Genomic DNA, 22,895 nt, shown 5'->3' with positions numbered 1-22,895 from the left:
AGATGATCTTGTAATTGGGAACTGCTCTAAGATATATGAGCCTGTTAGCTACAACTAGAATAGGAAAGTCAAGGTGCAAAGGCGGTTCTATAACTTTAAGCAGTTAGTTCTCATCCACATTAATTGTCTGAGATTTTTGAAAGTGGTGACAGGTACATAGGTAACCGATGTATAGAGATTGTTTGGCGAATCTTCATCTTCGTTACGTTTTCTGGACAACTGCACACAGATACGGTATGGGACATTCCTTATTCCTTTGGCCCAGCAGCTTTGTTGAGCCTGGTGTCAACGCGCACATCTGGAGTTCCCATCTCCTTCATGGCAAATTTCCGGATTTCTTTGAGTGCCCGAAGGGCATGCTTCTTGAAACCCACTCCATTTTACACAAGGAAACCGAGACTTTTAGTTGAGTGACTTTCCTGAAGTTATGTAACTAGTAATGGTAGAGGTGGATTAGAGCTGGAGCCTGTGTGACTTCCATTTTTGTGCCCCTGATCACAGTAACATCCTGCATTACCCTGTGAAAGATGTTACAGAGGCATCAAAATCATAAAGCCTATACTGAATGCAAGTAGGAAAAGGTAAGATAAACAGCAAACAGTGGCACAGAGTACCAGTTGATGTAATTTGTTGCTGTATTAAATGATATGGACTGTTCCATATGTTCACAGTATATACTAGGATTAGTAAGAGTTGGTATGATCTGAGATGGTCACAGAAGAAGCAGGATTTAGGTAAATGAAGAGAATGAGGGCTTACCAGGTAGAGTAAACAACATTAACTTCAGCTTTGAGGAATACAGTGTATATATTGTATTAATACAAGAGACATTGTGATTATTGGTCCATCAGGTCAACAAATATTTGAGGGCCTACTATGTGCAGGTCATACTGTGGCGATGATGTAGAAACACAATAGCTGCCTGTGAAGGTGTTATAACACAGGCAGTCCTTGCTTTGCATGGCGCTGTGCTGATGGGGACACATGCATATCAGAATTGTGTTCGTGCTTCATGCACTCTGTAGCGACTGAAATTGGCTCTCAGTTTTGATATGCATAAATTTCAGTTAACATGGTAGCATGCAAAGCAAGGACTGCCTGTAGTTTAGTCTGAGAGGTAAAACTGCATGGAACATTGTTGGGTAATGGTAAAAAATATATTGAATTACTGGTATAGGGCTGGATTTTAGAGGGCTTTGAAAGCTAGTAAGAGGATGTTAGTTTTAGCGTGCTGGGGTTTTAAGGTATCTCCATGACTGCTTTTTTGTTGCTGGAGTGGACTCCTTGGTACTGCTGAAATTAGGGATGGGAGCAGAGGGCTGTTTTAGTGTCTTAAGGCATTTACCCATTATGAGTCACATATTAAAGGCTGTTTAGATGTATTTTGAGTTCATTCATTTGATGATTTAGCAAAATTTTATTGAGTATTTATTAAGATAGTGGTTAAGAGCCTAGGTATTAGAGACAGCCTGCACAAGTTCAAATCCTGTCTCTGCTGAGTGACCTTGGTCAACCAAGTTACTTAGTAGGTTTCTTGAAAGGATTAAATGAATTGATATTTGCAAAGCGCTTAGTGTGTCATTCATGTCATTCGGGGCATTGGCCTTAGGTAGGAGCCTAGACCATTCAGCCATAGCCTTAAGGAAGGGCAGGGTGTATGGCCACAAGGGTAGACATACAGATGTGCCGTGGAAAGCTGCGGAAGCTCTCTTTTGATTGCTTCTTAGAAAGCAAAGGCATTGCTTGAATGTGAAGATGGGGTACAAGGTATTGGAGGCTTGAGGAGAGACAGGAGAAAGTAATGAAATAATCTAGAAGAACAGGAGAGTGAATGGAGTAGGGAAGCATCAAGGGCCCATTGAGGTTAGTGGGTATGAATTACAAATTGAGACTAGTGAGCATGGTTCTGTGTTTTTCTCTAATAGTGTTCAGATAGGAGGGTAATAACTTGGATTGTGTTAGAATATTGAATTTAACCAGAGTTGGGGTTTCGGTGAATCAGGAGAAAAGCAAGGAAGTTAAGGATGTATGTAAAGATGAGGTAGTAGAAGACCTTGGAATCTAAGCTGGATGAGGAGAAGAGGAAAGTCTAAGTCCCCATTTCTCCCTCCCCCAGCCCCTGGCAACCACCATTCTACTTTCTGTCTACGAATTTAACTACTCTAGGCAGACCTCACATGAGTGCAATTGTAAAATATTTGTCCTTTTGTGTTGGCCTTATTTTACTTAGCATAATGTCTTCAAGGTTCATCCATGTTGTAATATGTGTCAGAATTTTCTTCCCTTTTAAAGGCTAAATAGTATTCCATTGTGTGTTTGTACCACATCTTTTTTATCCCTTTATCCGTCAATGGACACTTGTGTTGCTTCCGCCTTTCAACTTATGAATAATGCTGCTGTGAACATGGTGTACAAATAATTGTTTGAGTCCTGGCTTTCAGTTCTTTTGGCTGTATTTCCAGAAGTGCAGTTGCTGGTTCATATGATAATTCTGTGTTTAATTTTTTGAGGAACTGCCATACTGTTTTTTTCCGCAGTGGCTGTACCATTTTACGTTCCCACCAGCAATGCTCAAGGGTTCCAGTTTCTCCAGATGCTCGCCAACACTTGTTATTTTCTGGTGTTTTGTTTTGTTTTTTATAGTAGCAATCCTAATGGGTGTGAAGTGGTATCTCATTGTGGTTTACCTTTGCATTTCCCTGATGATTAGTGATGTTGAACATCTTTTCATGTACATATTGGCCATCTGTATGTATATCTTCTTTAGAGAATGAAAAAAAAATGATCACTCATTTTATAGTAAGATCTTAGTTACCCTAATTCAGTTGTTGGCAAAACATGATCTGAACTGAGTTTAGACTATGTATATATTCTTTACTTATCCCATTTAATGTGACTATTCATATGCTTTGCTAAAGAAATATTAATGTATCTGATTATGGGGCATTGTCCCAAATCCTACTGAGGCTGTCGATTTAAGATACGTATAGGTACTGTAGTACTTCTCTAACATGAGAAGAATTCAGTATTCCGAAGTACATTCTGTTCCAAGGGTTTTGGATAAGAGACTGTGGACACGTAGTAGCTTCATTTCTTCGGAAAACTAAGTTCCAGTCCAAAGAAACTTAACACACGAACTTTTGGAATTCAGAAATTAATTAGTTGAGGACTGCCCATACTTTCTATCTCACCTGGTACCCGGTTGGTCCTTTTCTGTCTTTGTGCTTCACTCCTGATATTCCTGTCCTGGAGTTCTTTACCTCTTAAATTCTCTGATCCTTGCTTCTCTCCCCTCCCCCCATCTATAAAGCAGGCATGTTGCTTCCTACTTTGAGGAATGGATTGTGGGGAATAAATGAGATGACAGTGCGAGGCGCAGAGACTGCACAGTAGGTGCCGCACACATGCTGAGTCTCTTTACTCCTTAAGGTCGTGCTCTCTCCACTTGGCAGCATGTGAACTCACTCGTATGTATCTCTTTCATCAGGTAACTTTTAATCCCTAAGGAACAGAATTATCTTTTATCATAGTTTTTATGGGAAAATGTTCAAATACCAGAAAGACATGTCCTCTCCCCACAGTTCACATTCTCATGCTGATACTAAGGGTACAGTCCTACCCTCCACTCCCACCCCAAAATGTCATTTCCCACAGGGAATGGAAAAGGAAGTTCTGGCAGAGGGAGGGATCAGGGCTGTATCTACATCAGTTGTAATTTTCCTTCTGTACCAGATCTAGACTTGGGGGGTCTCTGTGTACAAGAGTGGTCTCTATATTGGAAAATATATATTAGTCATTTGACAGAAGTGGAGTTTTTGCAGAAGAATACAGTCTTTTCTCATAAATTGCTGGTAATAACAGTTTTATTTTCTGGAATAGGCATATTTAAAGTTACCTTTTGATTTAGCCCAAGGTTTACCAGTGCATTTAGTGCCCCCCTTACTTTCTTAGATTAAAGAGTCCATTCTGGCCCAGAATATATGTTATGTTGTAAAGATTTTGGCGTATTCAAATGAGAAGGAGGGCACAGAGTGGCAGAACCTGAGTTAAAAGTTTAAAAAAATGTTGTGCCCTTGATTATATTAGATATCTGCTACTTTGAAAGCTGCATGTTTAATGAAATTTTGACTGAAATTTAAAAATAAAATGACTTAGTAAAGATAACCTTGTAATTCAGATTTGACAATTTGAATTTGGCAAGGACTAGGTTAATGAGTGGTGTAGATGCAGCTGTTACTTCCTCACTGCACAGAGCCTTTGTTAATTTCCAGACCTTGGTAAAGGGAAACACACTGGCTCAGAGGCTTCTTTCCCAAGGGAGCTGGAGGTCGTGGAACCCTGTGGCTGTTTGCATCTCACAGTGCAGGAAGGCGAGGGCTGCGAAGGCAGAGAAGGTCTGCTCTGAGTCTGGTTTTACATAGACCCTCCTCGTGGCGGCGATGTGCAGACAGTTGGCCTGGGCCTGGGTGTCCACTTTTGCGTTGGGCATCCACCTGGAGGAGCGCCAGGCAGCGGATGGGAAAGCTCTCACACAACAGGCGGTGCCACAGCAGGTGCATGGTCTCACTCTTTCGTGCTTCCTGTTTGATCCTTGACTCAGGAAGTTAAATTTGGTTTCTGATATTGGTTATTCTGATATTTTCTGTACTACTATTCTTGTTGTTTTGAGCTGTGAAGATAGGCTAAAAGATACTACTTTGTGAATTAGAATACATGATTCTGGAATGTAGTTTAAAGAACGGTGTGTTTAAGCTCTTTTGCAGAGTTCTATTTTGGTTTTCAGAAATGAAAAAAATCTTATTTTAACCCTGTCTTGTGTTTTTCTTTTTGATTTTTGCCTTTGGAAGAGCCTCAGTACTCCTTGGTGTCATAACACAGTTTATCCAACTAATAGATGTTTGTCTTTTGTTTTGAGGTGTCTGAGGAAGAGGTGAGGTTTCACCTGGCTTGTGTTCCAGCGTGAAACCTGAGACAAGTCCCTTGGCCTTTTATAAAAGGGACTGGTTAGAAAGACCAGAGAGAGCTCTCAGATGAGGTGTGGTGCAAAGCCTTCTTCCTCAAATGAATTTATACGAAAAGTGAATAAAAACCTCGGATTTTTTTTAGTTTTGTTAGAAGGGGTGTGTGTGTGTGTGTGTGTGTGTGTGTGTGTGTGTGTGTGTGTGTTTGTCACGAGCTCCATCAAGAGACTTTAGTAATCTCGCAGTGGTTTTTAAAGCATGAAGTTGAAGGATAATTTTGGTTGCTCGTTTGAAGAGTTATTAATACTCGTGTTTGATTAGGCTAAATTCTAGCTCCTTTTTTAAAAAAAAGTCAGTTAATGTTTATAGAATATCCATAATAAATACATATGCATATATATTATATGTTATATGCATAACACACACGGGGGCATACCTTGTTTTATTGCACTTCACTTTATTGTGCTTCACAGACAGTTAGGTTTTTACAGATTGAAGGCTGTGGCAGCTCTGAGTTGAGCAAGTGTATCAGCACCACTTTTCCAGCAGCATTTGTTCACTTTGTGCCTCTGTCACATTTTGGTAATTTTTGCAATATTTCAGACCTTTTCGTTATTATTATATTTGTTCTCGTGATCTGTTATGGTGACTTGCTGAAGGCTCAGATAATGGCTAGCGTCTTTTAGCAGTAAAGTATTTTTAAATTAAGGTATGTCCATTGTTTTTTTTAGACATAATGCTATTGCAAACTTAATAGACTAGAGTGTAGTGTAAGTCCTTTTATATGCACTGGGAGACCAAAAAATTCGTGTGACTTGCGATATTCACTTTGTTGCTGTGGTCTGGAGCCGAATCCACAGTATCTCCGAGGTATGCCTATATACATGTATACATATATGAATCTGGCTATATTGGGTGCAGGGCAAATCAAATTCCCCTTGGATTTAAGGTGTTAAAACCTGATCCTTGTAGTCATTAGCAGTGGCTTATATTTGAACTGCTGCTGTGGAAGTCCTAAACGCTTTGCAAGTTATTCTTTTTTTTTAAGATAGTGTAGTTCAGGTTATTGCAGGGATGGGGGTATAGAAATTATTTTAATTATAAACAGAAGATAGATAAAAAGGGATAAAAGTATGTGTTTAACAGAGTATTACTTTCTTTGGTTAAACCTATGAAAGCCACTAAGAAGGGAATTTTAGGGGCAGTGTAAAATGAAGACTCTTACTTGTTTTGTCATATTCCTTAATATCTATTTTCACAAACTGGAGGATGGTTCCTTTCTGTACGTGCTCACGTGTTTAGTAGGTCATTGCTGTTGCTGTCAGTTGGGACACTATACATGTGATCTCGGCCAGTGGGCAGCAAGCACTCCTCCCCACCCCTGACTTTATATCCCCAAGTGCTGGCAGGGTCTCTTTAACAACGAAGTGATTAAGGAGTGAGTTTAGTTGAGGATATTCACAGGATTATTAAATGTGGAAACTGCAATGTCACCAGCTGCATTTGGTTCTAAGAGATTTATTAGCATTTTTATTCTTCATTTGGATGCTCTATTTAAAGAATAGTACAGCTTATTTCAAAACTTATTAGCTTGTTCCTGGCTTTTAAAATTTTCCTGTGGAATCCTGAGAAGGCGACACTTAGATTCAGATGGGTTTTTTTTTTTGTTTTGTTGGTTTTGTCATCTGTCTGAGTGTATTTAATTTAGCTAACTTACGTAATTAATGTATTTTCTCACTGCACAGAAAGTTGGAGTGACCGGTCCCCCTGATCCGCAAGTCCGCTGTCCCTCTGTTATTGAGTTTGGGAAGTATGAAATCCACACCTGGTACTCTTCTCCATATCCTCAAGAATACTCAAGGTATGTTTTAAGAAACCATTTACCTTCCGTTCTTAGATTCATAGAACTTCAGCACTAGAAGGGATCTTGGAGACACTGTAGTGCAGTTCATGTTTTTACATTTGAAAAAACTGGTTGGTTTTAAATGTCCATAATAGCAGCATACTTTGGCAGCCACTTAATCTCAGTTGGCTTTAGATTTTCTTTGCTGTATTCTGTCCAAAAGCTATTACTTAAGATTGGAAACCTGACACATTGTCAGAATGAAAGGGGAACATTTCTTGTTTATGAGAAATTTGCCTTCATACCTCACACTAAGAATTTTTTTAAAAGGGAGATTCTTATTTTTAACTATAAATAAAGTTTCACTGAGTAGCCTTTTATTTAAATTTTTATAATTTAACAAACTTAGTAAATGATTTGTTTTCCCAGGAATAATTGGACAAATATTACATATAAATGGCTTGGGTTTCTAGATATAAAAACTGGTCAGTCACCAGCTTTTTGGGATAAGGCAGCATGCCAGATTTGTTTCATGACTCAACTCTGACATTTATAAGCTACATAACCTTAAGTTACCCAGCTACTTGGTACCTCAGTTTCCTCATCTGTAAAATAGAGATAACAGTAGTTCTTACTTCATGAGGTTTATTGTGAACATTAAATGAGTTGAAATATGTAAGTCACTTCAAAATGGTGAGTGCCCAGTAATGTCAGTTATTATTACTTTTTTCTTTTAGGGTTGAAATTAAAATAGTTAAAATAAGATTTGGTCAAAAAATTAAATACTGGCCTACCATTTGAAGTACGGCAGTCATAGTAATTCTTTCTTTAATCCATAAGCTACATATGCCTCAGTTTCCCATTTAGCAGAGTGTTGTTAGGAATAATAAATTACGGTGCTCTGTGGGTTAAACACGTATTCAAAGTACTCATTATATAACTTCTTACCTATCTAGTGACATGGTTTGTCTAAAATGTTAGCCAAAATAATTATACTGACAGTGATTTATTTAGTGCTTTATAGTATACACAGTGCTTTAATATGGGTTATTTCTAAGAAGCTGGGAATAGGCCAGTATAATTGTTAAAAAACTAGAACTCAGTATCTTTTTAAACTTTTTCTTTCCATGTAACTTAATAACTTGCTTGTCTGGTTTCCAAGTCTAACAGAAATAGAAAAATAAGAATGAGAATGTTCTTACAGACCTAGACCTCAGTGACCAAAAGAAAAAGAGAGAGAGAGAGAGAGAGAGAGACAAAGCTAAACTCAAGGAAACTAACATAAAGCTCATGAAACACAGCAGACTAAGACCCATTTACTGTAGGGTCAGTTAGCCCCAAACTCTGTGGTAGATCTTTAAGGCAGCATTCTGTTTATTTCATGGAAGAACAACAATCTGAGTTTGTTAAAAAGATTAAATTATATTTATATATTATTTTATGTGTATATATTAAAAGAGGGAAGGAAATTCCTCAACTACCTACAGAACACAGGTATTCAGTGCAATTTCCTCCTCAGGAGTTCTGGATAGCCAGGATATTGTGTGATCAAGAACAACAAAGTTGAGGAATTAATTCCTTCATTAAAATAAATTATTTTAATAAATTATTATTTAAAGTAATAGTAATTTAAAATAAATTTAAAATAAATTATTGCCTTTTTTAAGTGAGCTGTCCAAATCACAAGAGTGCTCCACTTAGAAAAGAAAGCTTGTTCAACACATGTGTCACCTGTTCCAGGGATTGTAGCGCAGAGATTGGAACCACAGGCACCTTCTTTCTTCCTCTCAAGGGGAGGAGAAGAACTCCATTTACTCAGGAATGGAGATAGAGAGAAGATGAGAATGGACCCAACCATGAGGCTGTTGATTTTAAGATATTAAGCCTCATTAAAAATGTGCTTTTTGTTCTGATGAGGTTGTCACTAGAACGTGACTTCTTAATCAGCTTTGAGGGGATTAGTTATCAGTGAAAGAATGAACAGACATTGCCAGCAGAAAAGTAAAGAACCAGAAAAGTATAATAGGAATTGTAATAGAAAGCAGCAGTAGGGTAAGAACTGTAAAATTCATCAACTTTCTTAAGTAGAATTTTAGACATCTTCTATTCATTTCCTTATCCACCATTGTGGAGGGTTCCCTGAATTTTCCATCAGAAAATATTCTGTAATTTAATAAGCTCTTTAGTATTGATAATTATGATTTTTTTCTATCTATTCATAATTTTAAGTACATTGTTAGAAAACCACATATATCTATTTAAAATGAGTTTAGGCTTGTTTCACTTCTGAGTTCTTTTAAACTTGAGTTGACTATAATGTCTAGAGATCTTATGTTTTCCAAATAATAAACCTGTATTTTTACTTTGTTAATGACTATTATTCTCTGCTAAATTACTTCAAATTATTTTCTTGTTGTTAAAGGTTTTAAACACTTTTTAAAAAATTCCAAATCCTAAAGCATGCAAAATAGGACAATTGGAGCAAAAACAAAAACGATCACAGGAGGAAAAATCTTTTGGGAAGTGGGATTATTATGCATTGTCTCCTATAATATTCAGATATTTGTGTGTGTAGTGTATGTTAAGTAATCTTGCATCCATGACTTAAAAAAATAACAAAACAAAATGAAACAACAACAATGAAGCAATAATGCTGCTTCATTTGGGAGCAGTATGATTAAGTCTCAGATGTTGAAAAATAGAAACCAGAGTCTTAACCCTAGGTTTCTCCAACAGGGCCATGTGATGCACACACATGGAAGACAGGTCCATAGAGGGTCCTGCTCTGCCTTTAAAAACATGACATTGATGGGCTAGAGGCAAGAGGAACTGTGATCATGGGATAGCCTCTACTCCTGAGCTGCTTAGTGCCTAGCTTCTTAATGACCTCTTTGCTGCTAGAGCATATTAAGATCCTAAGAAGGCAGATTCCCATATTATTGAGTAGCTTAGGAACCTTGCTCTACCTTTTTATCCTGTTCCTGACTTGATTTGATGCGTAGATTATGACAGCCCCAGTTACTAAAGAACAGCCTCCTTGAAGTCCTTGAATGACGATTAAATGATGACGTAAAATGGATGAAAGAATAAAAATATTCATATTACTAATTATAAATAATAGCAGCTATAGTTACCATTCACTGAGCTTGCTACTGGACTAGACATCTCTGGAATAATTCTGTGAGGTGGATATTGCTTTCTTCGTTTTACAGCCTAGGACCCAGCAAACATATTCAAGACCGTACAGTTTATAAGCAGCAGAACCAGGATTTAATCCCACTTTTCTCTTACCATATAGCCATAACCTTTAACCTCTGTGCTTCACTACTCCATACAGCATTGATATCTAGATTGATCTTAGATGGCTTGTACCATAGTCTTTGACTTAAGTAGTATTTGATGTAATTTTTATTGTATTAAAATTTTACTACAAGTTGACCTATTATAAAAGTCACACAAACTGCTACTATCTTGGGCAATGTTCAAAAGCCAAGAAGGTATTGTAGGAATTTCTAGGAAGAATATTCGCATCATCCTAGAAGTAAGGGAACCAACAAGCTGCAGCCCAGTCCTGACTTCATAGACTGTGGTGTCCATGTAATGGGTGGCTTTAAAATAAATGTCAAGTATGGGGGCTATACCGCATGATGCAGCTAATCACAGTGACCATACACCTACTTGATAGTCAAGGCCGAGGTGCTCTCAGGAAGAAGATGACAGAAAGCAGCACCCAGCAGTATTCTTTAGGGCAGGGAGTATTCATAATCTCAGTAACTGCATTTCATTTCGTGTGATCTAATGTTTTTCCTATATGATAATATCTTTTCATTGAGAGAACTGCAGCCATTTGTGTACTATTACTAGAAGAAATGTTTTGTTTTTTCCTGGAGTTTTATTGGATGATTCCCTTTAGACTAACAGTGTCATCCCAGTAGACTTGGTTTTAATAAAGTAAGAGGCTTTTAAAATACAAAGGAGCATAAGAGACTATGACAAACAACTGTATGCCAATCAAATGGACAACCTAGAAAAAATGGAAAAATTCCTAGAAATTTACAATCTCCCAAGGCTGAAGCAGGAAGAAATAGAAGATATGAACAGACCAATTCTCAGTAATGAAATTGAATCAGTAATAAAACAACTTCCAATAAACAAAACCCCAAGACCAGATGGCTTTATAGATGAATTCTACCAAACATTTAGTGAAGAGTTAACACCTGTCCTTCTCAAACTATTCCCAAAAACTGCAGAGGAAAGGATGCTTCTGAACTCATTCTATGAGGCCAGCATCACCCTGATACCAAAACCAGATAAAAATACCACAAGGAAAGAAAATTACAGGCCAGTATCACTGATGAACATAGATACAAAAATCCTCAACAAAATACTAGCAAACCAAATACAACAATACATTAAAATGATCATAAACAATGATCGTAAGCAATAATCAAGTGAGATATATCCCAGGGATTCAGAGGTTTTTCAGTATCTGCAAATCATTCGGTGTGATATATATACCACATTAGCAAATTGAAGGAGAAAAATGATATAATCATCTCAGTAGATGCAGAAAAAGCTTTTGACAAAATTCAACATCCATTTATGATAAAAACTCTCCAGAAAGTGGGCATAGAGGGAACATACCTCAACATAATAAAGGCCATATATGATAAGCCCACAGCTAATTTCATACTCATTTATGGAAAGCCAAAAGCATTTCCTCTCAGATCAGGAACAAGACAAGGGTGCCCACTCACCACTTTTATTCAACACAGTGTTGGAAGTCCAAGCTACAGCAGTCAGGCAAGAAAAAGAAATAAAAGGAATCGCGATTGGAAGGGAAGAATTAAAACTGTCACTGTTTGTAGATAACATGCTACTATACATAGAAAATCCTAAAGATGCCGCAAAAAACTTCTAGAGCTCGTCAGTGAATTTGGTAAAGTTTCAGGATACAAAATTAATATACAGAAATCTGTTGCATTTCTGTACACTAACAGTGAACTATCAGAAAGAGAAATTAAGGAAACAATCCCATTTACAGTTGCATCAAAAAGAATAAAATACCTAGGAATAAACCTACCTAAGGAGGTAAAAGACATGTACTCAGAAAACTGTTAAGACATTGATGAAAGAAATTGAAGATGACACAAACAAATGGAAAGATATACTGTGTTCATGGATTAGAAGAATTATTATTGTTAAAAATGACCATATTACGCAAGGCAATCTGCCGATTCAGTGCAGTCCCTATCAAATTACTAATGGCATTTTTCATAGAACTAGAACAAAAATTTTAAAATTTGTGTAGAAATACAAAAGATCCTGAATAGCTAAAACAATCTTGAGAAGGTAAAACAGAGCTGGAGGCATCATGCTCCCTGACTTCAGACTATACTACAAATCTACGGTAATGAAAACAGTATGGTACTGGCACAAAAACAGACACACAGATCAATGGAACAGGATAGAAAGCCCAGAAATAAACCCACGCACTTATGGTCAATTAATCTATGACAAAGAAAGCAAGAATGTACAATGGGGAGAAGACAGTCTCTTCAGTAAATGATGGTGGGATGACTGGACAGCTACATGCAACAGAATGAAACTAGACAATTTTCTTAAACCATGCATAAAAATAAACTCAAAATGGTTTAAAGACCTAAAGATAAGACCTGAAACCATAAAACTTCTAGAAGAAAATATAGGTGGAACACTCTTTGACATAAATCACAGCAGTTTTTTTTAGGATCTGTCTCCTAAAGCAAAGGAAGCAAAAGCAAAAATAAACAAATGGAACCTAATTAAACTTAAAAAGCTTTTGCCCAGCAAAGGAAACCACTGATGAAATGAAAAGACAACCTACTGAATGGGAGAAAATACTTGCAAATGATATGACCAATAAGAGGTTAATATCCAAAATATATAAACAGCTCATACAACTCAACATCAAACAAACAAACAAAAAAACCTCAAAACCAAGCTGATTAAAAAATGGGCAGAAGACCTGAATAGATCTTTTTCCAAAGAAGACATGCAGATGGCCAACAGGCATGTGAAAAGATGCTCAACATTGTTAATCATTAGAGAAATGCAAATTAAAACCACAATGAGATATTACCTCATGCCTGTCAGAATGGCTGTCATCAAAAAATCTACAAATAACAAATGTTGGCGAGGATGTGGAGAATAGAGAACCATTGTACACTGTTGGTGGGAATTTAAATTTATGCAGTTACTGTGCAGAACAGTATGGAGGTTCCTCAGAAAACTAAAAATAGAACTACCATATGATCCAACAATTCCACTTCTGGGTATATATCCAAAGAAAACAAAAACATTAAAGCGAAAAGATATATGCACCTCAGTGTTCATAGCAACATTGTTTACAATAGTGAAGACACAGAAGCAACCTAAGTGTCCATCAACAAATGAATGGATAAAGAAGATGTTACGTATATATAACATATTCTTTATGTATGTGTGTGTGTGTGTGTATATATATATATGTACATATGACAAAGGAATACCACTCAGCCATAAAAAAGAATGAAATAATGCCATTTGTAGCAACATGGATGGACTTGAAGGGTATTATGCTTAGTAAATAAGTCAGACCAAAAAAAATACTATATGATATCACTTATATGTGGGATCTAAAAAATAAAACAAACTAGTGGATGTAACAAAAAAAGAAATTGACACACAGACACAGGGAACAAACTAGTGGTTACCAGTGGGGAGAGGGAAGGGGGAGGGACAAGACAGTGGTGCAGATGAAGAGGTGCAAACTACTATGTATAAAATAAATAAGCTAAAATGACATATTGTACAGCACAGGGAACATAGCCAATATTTTAATAATAACGATAAATGGAGTATAACTTTTAAAAATTGTGAATAACTGTGTTGTGCACCTGGGACTTATTGTACATCAGCCATACCTCAATAAAAAAAAAAGAAAGAAAAATAAGTAGGAGGCTTTAAAAATGTTTTCAGCAGGAAGTGATCTAGAATAAACTAGATCATATTATGCTTGCTTCTATTTAATTAGTTTTCACATAATAAGGCCCAGTGAAGTTTTTTAAAAAATAATCAATAAAGTGCCATACATCTTGCTATTCCAAGTAAACACCTTGAAGTTGGCATTTGTCATTATTGTAACCTGGAAAAGTCACTGGTTCTTTCTCTCTTCCCTCCCCCTCCCTCCTCTCCCCCCCTTCCCTTCCCCCTCCCCCTCTCTTCTCTTCCCTCCCTCCATCTCTCTGTCCCTTACTTTCTTTCTTATTTCAAAAAGCTCAGAATTTTGTTTAGGTTTTTCAGATTCACATTTGTAGGAAATATTTATTTGTATTATTTAGCTGTCACACTGAACCTATACTCAAGGATTCTTCTATATCTTCATGTTGCAACGAGTTAAAATTGGTCATTGAGAATTTATTTTTTAAAGTATAGTTGATTTACAATATTGTATTAGTTTCAGGTGTACAGCAAAGTGATTCTGTTATATATATTTATATATATTATAAATAATTTGATATATATTAGATTATTTTCCACTATATCAGTAGGTTATTACAAGATAATGAATATAGTTCCCTGTGCTACACAGTAGATTCTTGTTGCTTATCTATTTTATATATAGTTTATATCTGTTAATCCCATACTCCTAATTTATCCCTTCCGCCCTCCCTTTCCCCTTCGGTAACCATAAGTTTGTTTTCTGTGTTTGTGAATCTGTTTCTGTTTTGTATGTAGATTCATTTGTATTTGTTTTTAGACTCCACATATAAATGATACCATAAAATATTTGTCTTTCCCTGTCTGACTTCACTTAGTATGATATTCTCTAGGTCCATGCATGGTGCTGCAGATGACAATAGTTCGTTCTTCATGGCTGAGTAATGTTCCATTGTATGTATATTGGTGTGTATGTATATGCACCACATCTTCTGTTGATGTGCACTTGGGTTGCTTCCATGTCTGGGCTATTGTAAATAGTGCTGCTATGAACATTGAGGTTCATGTATCTTTTCAGAGAGTTTTTGTCTTTTCTAGATATAACTCATTGAGAATTTAGAACAGGCAAAGAATAGGTAAGTAGTAGAGTAGTTGCAGGGAGGAGGATGCCATTAAGTACATTTATAGGGAGAACCTCATTCCTCCACCTTCCTTTGAAGAAGAAATTGTTCAAAATCCAAGATATTCAGAAAGACAAGGCTGGCAGTTGTGGGTCATCTTTGAGATGCAGTACATTTAGTGCCCACATAACATGATGAAGTATACAACTGGGGCCATTTCATCTTGAGGTTTTTTTTAGTTCTGGCGGTAAAGAAGGAAAAAGCTGTTTATCCTGCTGTCGTTCCTTCTCTGAGTAGTTTGAGGCAACATGCAAAGGAAATAAGCAGAGTGGCCTAGGAAGCCTTTCTTTTCTATGCTCTTGGCTCCTGCTTCTTTTATTTATAATGTCAGTCATTATTTGTTTCACTCAGTACTTTATTTTGGAATGGCTTTTTTTTGTACTAATGATATAATTTTGGGTTGTTTGAGTTTGACTAACATTAGATATTATTTTTGTGTTACATATTGTAGACATTTAGAAATACTGTATACCACAGCAGTTCCATGGAAGCTTTTAGTGTGCTGAATGGCAGTTTTAAAACTAAGATGTGGGATTGTAGAGAAGGAATTAATACACATTGTGAATCCCCAAGGGAGAAGAAAAAATTAATCACATGCCTTTTCCCACTTTACTTGAGCATGAAACACTTAAGTGTATACAGAACTAGTGTTCCATAATACACCTGGGAAAGGCTTTAGTTGAATGTTAGGTGTTTTCAGATAAATATGCTTCAAAAGCTGCTTCTAAAGTAGAACTTGAAAAAATAGTTATGGTCTTCACACATGAACAAAGCAAACAATTTTGTACATTAATCTACTTTTTCTTTAATTCCAGATTAATCTTTTTAAAGCATAGCTATCTAAATTGATGGCAACTAAATTAATGAGGTTGTTTTTTTTTTAAATTTCCTTCAGCCTCAGTACTTATTTATATGAGGGAAGATACAGTATTTTATTTGGATTATATTCTTTGTCATCATATCATCCAGTATTTTCACATATGCAGTTTTCATTGTAGGGTCAGATCTTAGCTTACCAAGGCGTGCTTACCGGTTTTGGACACAGTTCAGGATGCACGGAAGCCTCTGTGCTGAGGATACATGGGGTGTATACTTTATAATAGAGAGCCATGGGGGGTCTTCTCAGTTCAGACTAAAATACATATAAAAGCCACTGGTTTTTAGTTTTAGGTTATGTTCCTTCTGTTACTTTATGAACTGATCTCATCACTTTGTTGCCTAGCTCCTCATAAAAGGGACATGATAAGGAAGAAATCCTGTTAAACTACGGCTAATATAGCAATAATAATAGCTAACAGTCTTGCTAATGGCAATAGCAAGACTAATAGCTAATAGTCTTGCTATTAGCAATACGGCTAATAGCAAGACTGTTGAATAAATATAAATGATATGACTATAACGGAGAATATGTGAATGAATAAATTGAAATTTTATTTCACCTTGAAAAATAGACTTTTGAGTTGCAGGATTTAATGTGATATTTAACTAGAGAGAAAGCCAGAATTTCACCGGTGGAAAGAAGGAGGTAGTGTAGTATGTCCTAACTTGAAAAAAACATATTATAATTTTATACTTAAAAAGATATACAAAATCTGCTTTTATAATACCTACTATATGTCCATCTTACTCAGCACTCTGTACCTAGTGTACCTAGCACAGGGGCCTGATAGTCAGTATTCAATAAATGTTCATTTTCTGAAATTAATGAGTGAATGATCAAATAAAGGAAGAAAGAATATAGAGTGTAACAAAATCTTCTTCACTTATTGGTGTGTTCTCAAGGTAGACTTTACTTTTTACTTACTGGAGATTATCAAGGAGTAGAGAAGGTGAGATTTTCATGTCTGTCCCGTGGGTAACTTAAAAAGACTGCAAAGTATTAGTCTAATAGGAAGAGCACTGAATTGGGTGAATTGATTCTCACCCCTGCCTTCTTGCCGTTAATTAGTTGGATCCTGTTATTCAACTTAGTTTTATCTTTAGTTTTTGTTTTTCCTTTTTTTCATTTGATTAATGGGGATAACGATACATTCTTTACCTTTTTACCTGGGTAGTAATGAGAATCAAAAAAGAATAGTGATGAAAGTTTAAAGTCTTATAAAATATAAAGCCCTCTTATTTGTGTAATTATTTTTTACAGGCTGCCTAAGTTGTATCTCTGTGAATTCTGTCTAAAATATATGAAAAGTAGAACTATTCTACAGCAGCACATGAAGAAATGTGGTTGGTTCCATCCTCCTGCTAATGAGATTTATAGAAAGAATAACATTTCTGTCTTTGAGGTAAAGTAGAAGATGTTTAGTAGTTGTCTTCCTACCCATTTCAAATACAGCGCCACCTGTACTTTATCTAATTGCACAACTTGATTTTTTTTTGGAAATGTTATTTTACTGTTGTTCATTCACTATTGAGTCAGTAATTCAGCTGTATAAGGGAGAAGCAGAATTAGGCCAATCTAAGTGGTACGAAGTTCACAAGCTTGATCTCTGAATAAACTATTCTGTATTTCATTGAATCAAAGACATCAGTTGTAATATATCTTATTTTATGTACCACTGAGAAGGTAAAGGTACTGCTAATTATGATATATAAGACTCCATTTGATTATTAAATGCCAACAGATTTTTACTTATGTTTAGATGTGATAAGATTGTGTCTTAGAATCTATGAAATATGGCACTTAAATAAAAAGATTTCTACTGCTCTATTTAAAGGAATATTGTGTAGAGGTATGTGTAATAGCTGTATATTGAATAAATCTTAATATATTTCCTGACTGCATCATGGTTGTATGACTTACGCTACATCTGTGATTCTGTGTTGTTAGTAGTGGTTTTTAATTTCTTGATCTCAGTTCTGTGGTTTAATTGCCAAGTATTAATTGGGTACCTTCCATGTGCTCAGTTCTGTTAATTACTCTGATGATAGAATTTCAGATTGCCAGGAACTATTCCATCCCTCACTTTCTTCATCTTCCCAAAGCCTTTATTTTAGGTGAGGAATAGAGGAGCTCTTGACCTCGTGGGGAGGGAAAGGATGTGGTGTACAATAAATTACTTAAATTGCTAAAGAAATTGTAGTCTTGAAATGTCAATGTCTTTGGGTCTGATGTAGGCAATCGTTGGCATTTTCATAAAAGAGCTGGCTCCAGCAATGCCAAGAATTACAGGGGTATGGGGAGCATACAGCCCAGTCCTCCTGATCTTGGCCAACCAGCGTCCAAGAAATACCTCACTTGCCAGGTTGCTGCCTAGGGAACCTGCTTGGTGCTTCTGACAATAGATGATAATCCCTTGAGTAGCTTTATTTGGGGGAAATCTCATCATGGCAGTCAGATTACATTGCTTCTAGCTGCTGGCACAGATTAAACTATAGTTTTACCTTGTTTTACTTATATGTATTTTAGAAGAGGTTGCATTTAGATCTTTTGTTGAATTAAATACTTTAAAAAATACATCAGATCAGCTTGCCATCTGAAGGATTCCTGTAGTCAATCTTGTTATAAATGCAAAAAGTGCTATTTTTAAAACTGGCCATCACCTCCTTGTCTAGACTTTGCATGCTTTGTGGAAGTGCAGTGTTTTATGTATTTAGTTGTCTTAAAATAGCAGGCACTGTACTCTGCTGTTTCAAGGGACAGCTTCCAGGTCCATTTTGTTCTGATAGCTGCCAGCTCCTCTTAGGCCGGACTGTGGGTACTCACAGGTGCTTGTTTCTGATGTGTGTTATTCTAGAACTAAAGAGACACCCTGTTGACCATTTTGTCTATTTTTTTCCTCTAGGTTGATGGGAATGTGAGTACCATTTATTGTCAGAACCTGTGTCTCTTGGCAAAATTGTTTCTTGACCACAAAACACTCTATTATGACGTGGAGCCATTTCTTTTTTATGTACTAACCCAGAATGATGTCAAGGGCTGCCACCTTGTTGGCTATTTTTCTAAAGTAAGTATATCAGCTTAAAATTTTTTTTGAATTTGTATGGAAATCTGAAACAATCTTTGCTGCTTCTCACTAGGAGACACTACAGGATGCAGCATCTCTGGGTGCCATCTAGCTTTCTGGAAAGGGAAACAGAAGGAACATTGAGAAACTTACCTGGTACCAGCAGGTGCCTAGTAATGTTCAACAGACTGTACTCTGCTGGGAACATAAACTGCTGCTTACCCAGAGGGAAAGCTTTACTATGACTTATACTCCCATGGTGATGATAGACAGAACTCGTGAAATAATAAAACAGAGTCATTACCTCTCTGAGTTCTTTCTCATTTTAAATCTCTTCCTAATTTGCATTTTAGGCATAGAAGTAAGAATTTCTAGGAAGCCATTTTTATTAAAGGGTATTTTCTCTCCTTCAATTTTTCATTCTCTTGGGGAGAAAAAAAAGTTCCTTTTGTAGTCAAATAATGTAAAAGATATACTTTCACTTAAGCAAGCCCATGGTAAAATCTAAGTGTATAAAGATAGTTAAGTGAAAAGTCCTAGTTCTGTTATTAGGCTGTTTCAATAGTTAAATGTAATTTAAAATATATTGCTTGATTTATAAAAGTGTATTTATACCCACCCTATGTAGCACCAAAAAGGGAAATAAAAGAAACTTTGGTGATGAATCGTCCCACATCTGGGGTGCCACACTGACACACCATTTGTAGCTTTGCAGATCTGTTGGGACTCGGATTCCTCTGCTCATCTCAGGCATTGACACACTGTTTTTGAGTTGCGGATGGTGTTGGGTGGCGTCATTTCATTTTATATTTTTATTCTTCTGGTATGGTTGCTTTGTGGGTAATGGCAGTGACTTAACCTTGTCCTCTCTCCTCCCAGAGGGGTGTTTTTTTCTTGATGTGCATTGCTATTCCCAAAGAACCAGGGCTGTGGTTTTGACTATTAGTCTTTGTTTCTTAAAAATTAGCATCAGTGTTTAGTCTTACCAGCCAAAAACTTGGCTTTTGTTTTCTCCACCAGGAAAAGCACTGCCAACAGAAGTACAACGTTTCCTGTATAATGATTCTTCCCCAGTACCAACGCAAGGGCTATGGCAGGTTTCTCATCGATTTCAGTAAGGATTATAGTAACATAATTGCTCATTGTCTCTTCCTGTGGACTCTGTGTGTGTGTGTGTGTGTGTGTGTGTGTATTTTTAAAGATTTGCAGATGACTTACTGGTTGCTTGTATCTTTTGTCATACTGCTGAGTGGAACATTAAAGCCTAAGGCCATGAACATGTTTTTCTTTTGGTTGCATGTGAATATTTCAAAAATAGCTAATATTGGATATGAGCTTCTGTGTGATCTATAGCAAATAGTTTTAATTTGCAACTATTAATTTACAACAGAACTTAGTTCTATTTTATGCAGTTAATTCTATCTCACGACAATATTAAAAACACTGTAGAACTACTTAAATTAGTACTAATAAAGAAGTGCAGCACCTGCCCTATTTTTATTACCTAGTTATCTGAGAAAATGTGTGTGTGCATCGTTTTTTTAGTTGCAGGCTCTACCTAGTGGTTAAAAATATGCTATGCACCTTTAAAAATTTTAGAAGTGAATGATACAGTAAAAAATTTAATTTGAGTTAAAATTGAAAGCTAACAGTTCTAAAAAAAGGTTATTGTGGAAATTGCAATTTGTTGTTGTTTTTTGATAAATTTATTTATTTTTGGCTGTGTTGGGTCTTTGTTGCTGCGTGCAGGCTTTCTCCTAGTTGCAGTGAGCGGGGGCTACTCTTTGTTGCGGTGCACGGGCTTCTCATTGCGGTGGCCTCTCTTGTTGCGGGGCATGGGCTCTAGGCGCGTGGGCTTCACTGGTTGTGGCAGGCGGGCTCCGTAGTTGTGGCTCACGGGCTCTAGAGCACAGGCTCAGTAGTTGTGGCGCACGGGCTTAGTTGCTCTGTGGCATGTGGGATCTTCCCGGACCAGGGCTCGAACCTGTGTCCCCTGCATTGGCAGGCGGATTCTTAACCACTGTGCCACCAGGGAAGCCCTGCATGCATTTTGTTTTGTACATTGATAATCTTGCTTAGAAAGTAAATGTATGTTTGAGGTAAATTTTATATTGATTATAAAATAGTGGTATTTGAGGGCATATTTTCCCTCAGATAATTGCTAAAAATAATATTTAAAGGAATACAGTCAGAAGTAATGGTTAAACTAAGGATTTTGATACAGGCAGTTCTTCTAAATATCAGATGATTATATCACTAGTATTAATTCTCATGCAGACCAATGAAGCTTATTCTACTTGGCCTTAGACTGTACTCCTGACTATATTTTATTGGAAATATGTGCCATTGGTTATTTTTTACATTTTCTTGGTGGTTTTTTTTTTTCCGACTAATAGTAGAGGGTAAAACTCAGATTATTTCCTTTAATATCAGTATGTTGTTTTGAAATAGGACTCATGATTGGACATGTATGCCATTAAGTAGCAAAGTTAGGGGAAAATATTTTACTATGCATTTATTAGTCATTTTTTTGAGATATACAAATAATTGTATGATTACAGTATTTGTTTTTATTTTAAAACATTATTTTAATGTAATGTATTTTCCCACATTACCATTCTTAGACTGATTTCCCTTAGAATTTATGCCTTTCTTTTCCTGTTCTTGAGACCCAACGCACTGGACAAGAGGACAAAGTAATACCACCACACACAGTGACACTCACACACTGACATTCTTGCTCACCAGGAATTAGGGTGATAGGTAATTGTGAGGAGAGCTTTGGTTGAAGTGAGAAATCGTCATCTAAATCACTCACAGAAGAACTGCAGTCTTCAGAGATAGGGTTTTGTAAAAACTAAAGGCATTCTTTTGTATTGTGCAATTCGTGTAGATCTGTTGCCATCTAGCGGTCGAAATAAAACATGCAAGGGTGGTTTCCCCTCCTTGTATATTGAATAAAAAGCATTCTTGCCGATTAATGTGAAGTCCTGATTTTTAACAGTTCGAATATTCTAACGGTGTGATTTATATTAACTATAGACAAAGTGATACTAACTTAATGTTCGGTGTATACAAATTATGTAATCTTCCTGCAAATTTGTTTTCAAGTGATTTTGTAATTTTGTTCTTTTCCTTGAAGGAATTTACCTTTGAAATGATAGCCTATGATACTTGGATTGATTGTGGAAGAGGGGCTTGTTATTTTTGTAAACTTCCCTCTTTTAGGCTCTCTGACATGTTTGTGATTTGGGGGTTTCTTTAGGTTATTTGTTATCAAAGCGTGAAGGCCAAGCAGGGTCTCCAGAGAAACCGTTATCCGATCTAGGTCGTCTTTCCTACATGGCTTATTGGAAAAGTGTAATATTGGAGTGCCTTTATCACCAAAACGACAAGCAAATCAGCATTAAGAAGTTAAGTAAGTTGACTGGAATCTGCCCTCAAGACATTACTTCCACACTCCACCACCTGCGAATGCTGGACTTCCGGAGTGACCAGTGAGTATCACATCCCTTTGTATAACCTTTGAAAGATAATTAGGTAGAAGGTTTTGGATTGGACAGCCAAATTATCAGTTAAAGGACATAAACGAATATAGTTAGGAGTTAGTTCCTCCTAACTTTTGGACCTAAGCTACTGAATCTTTTATTTATTGGGAGCTCCTTCACAATACAAGAAGTAACAACTGGAGAAGTAGTGTCAAATAAAATACACCCTTGATTAATTTCCATACAAATGGGACAAAAGAAATACAGGTCAAAGGAAAGACAGCTTACCCTTTTCTAGTGTGGTTGAGAAAAGGTCACAAAGAAAGGAGGCATTTGGGCTAGAAAGATGGAGAGTAAAAGATAGAGGACAGGAGAGTCGCAGAAGTTTCAGAGGTGGGAAGTGTGAGATGGGAAGTGGCTGAAACAACCTCATCCCTTGCTCTAGTTGCGTGTGAAGTCTTTGTCCAGTTCATATTCTGAGCCATCTCAGTGGTGGTGTCTTCCCAGGCAGGCTTTTT

The 22,895-nt window shown here is 36.6% G+C and overlaps 1 protein-coding gene across 1 annotated transcript in view; it reads left to right on the top strand.

Annotated features, from left to right (window-relative positions):
* Positions 1 to 22,895, top strand: part of KAT6A (lysine acetyltransferase 6A) — a 108,740-nt gene that overhangs the window by 73,466 nt on the left and 12,379 nt on the right. The window contains exons 9-13 of the mRNA XM_068531984.1: positions 6,707 to 6,822; positions 17,086 to 17,227; positions 18,728 to 18,889; positions 19,910 to 20,003; positions 22,155 to 22,386. Of these exons, the coding sequence (XP_068388085.1) occupies positions 6,707 to 6,822; positions 17,086 to 17,227; positions 18,728 to 18,889; positions 19,910 to 20,003; positions 22,155 to 22,386 (746 nt within the window). The remainder of the gene's footprint in view (positions 1 to 6,706; positions 6,823 to 17,085; positions 17,228 to 18,727; positions 18,890 to 19,909; positions 20,004 to 22,154; positions 22,387 to 22,895) is intronic.

The sequence above is a fragment of the Eschrichtius robustus genome, chromosome 21, assembly GCF_028021215.1.
Source record: "Eschrichtius robustus isolate mEscRob2 chromosome 21, mEscRob2.pri, whole genome shotgun sequence".
NCBI lineage: Eukaryota > Metazoa > Chordata > Mammalia > Artiodactyla > Eschrichtiidae > Eschrichtius > Eschrichtius robustus.
This window is presented reverse-complemented; position numbering and strand designations above follow the sequence as displayed.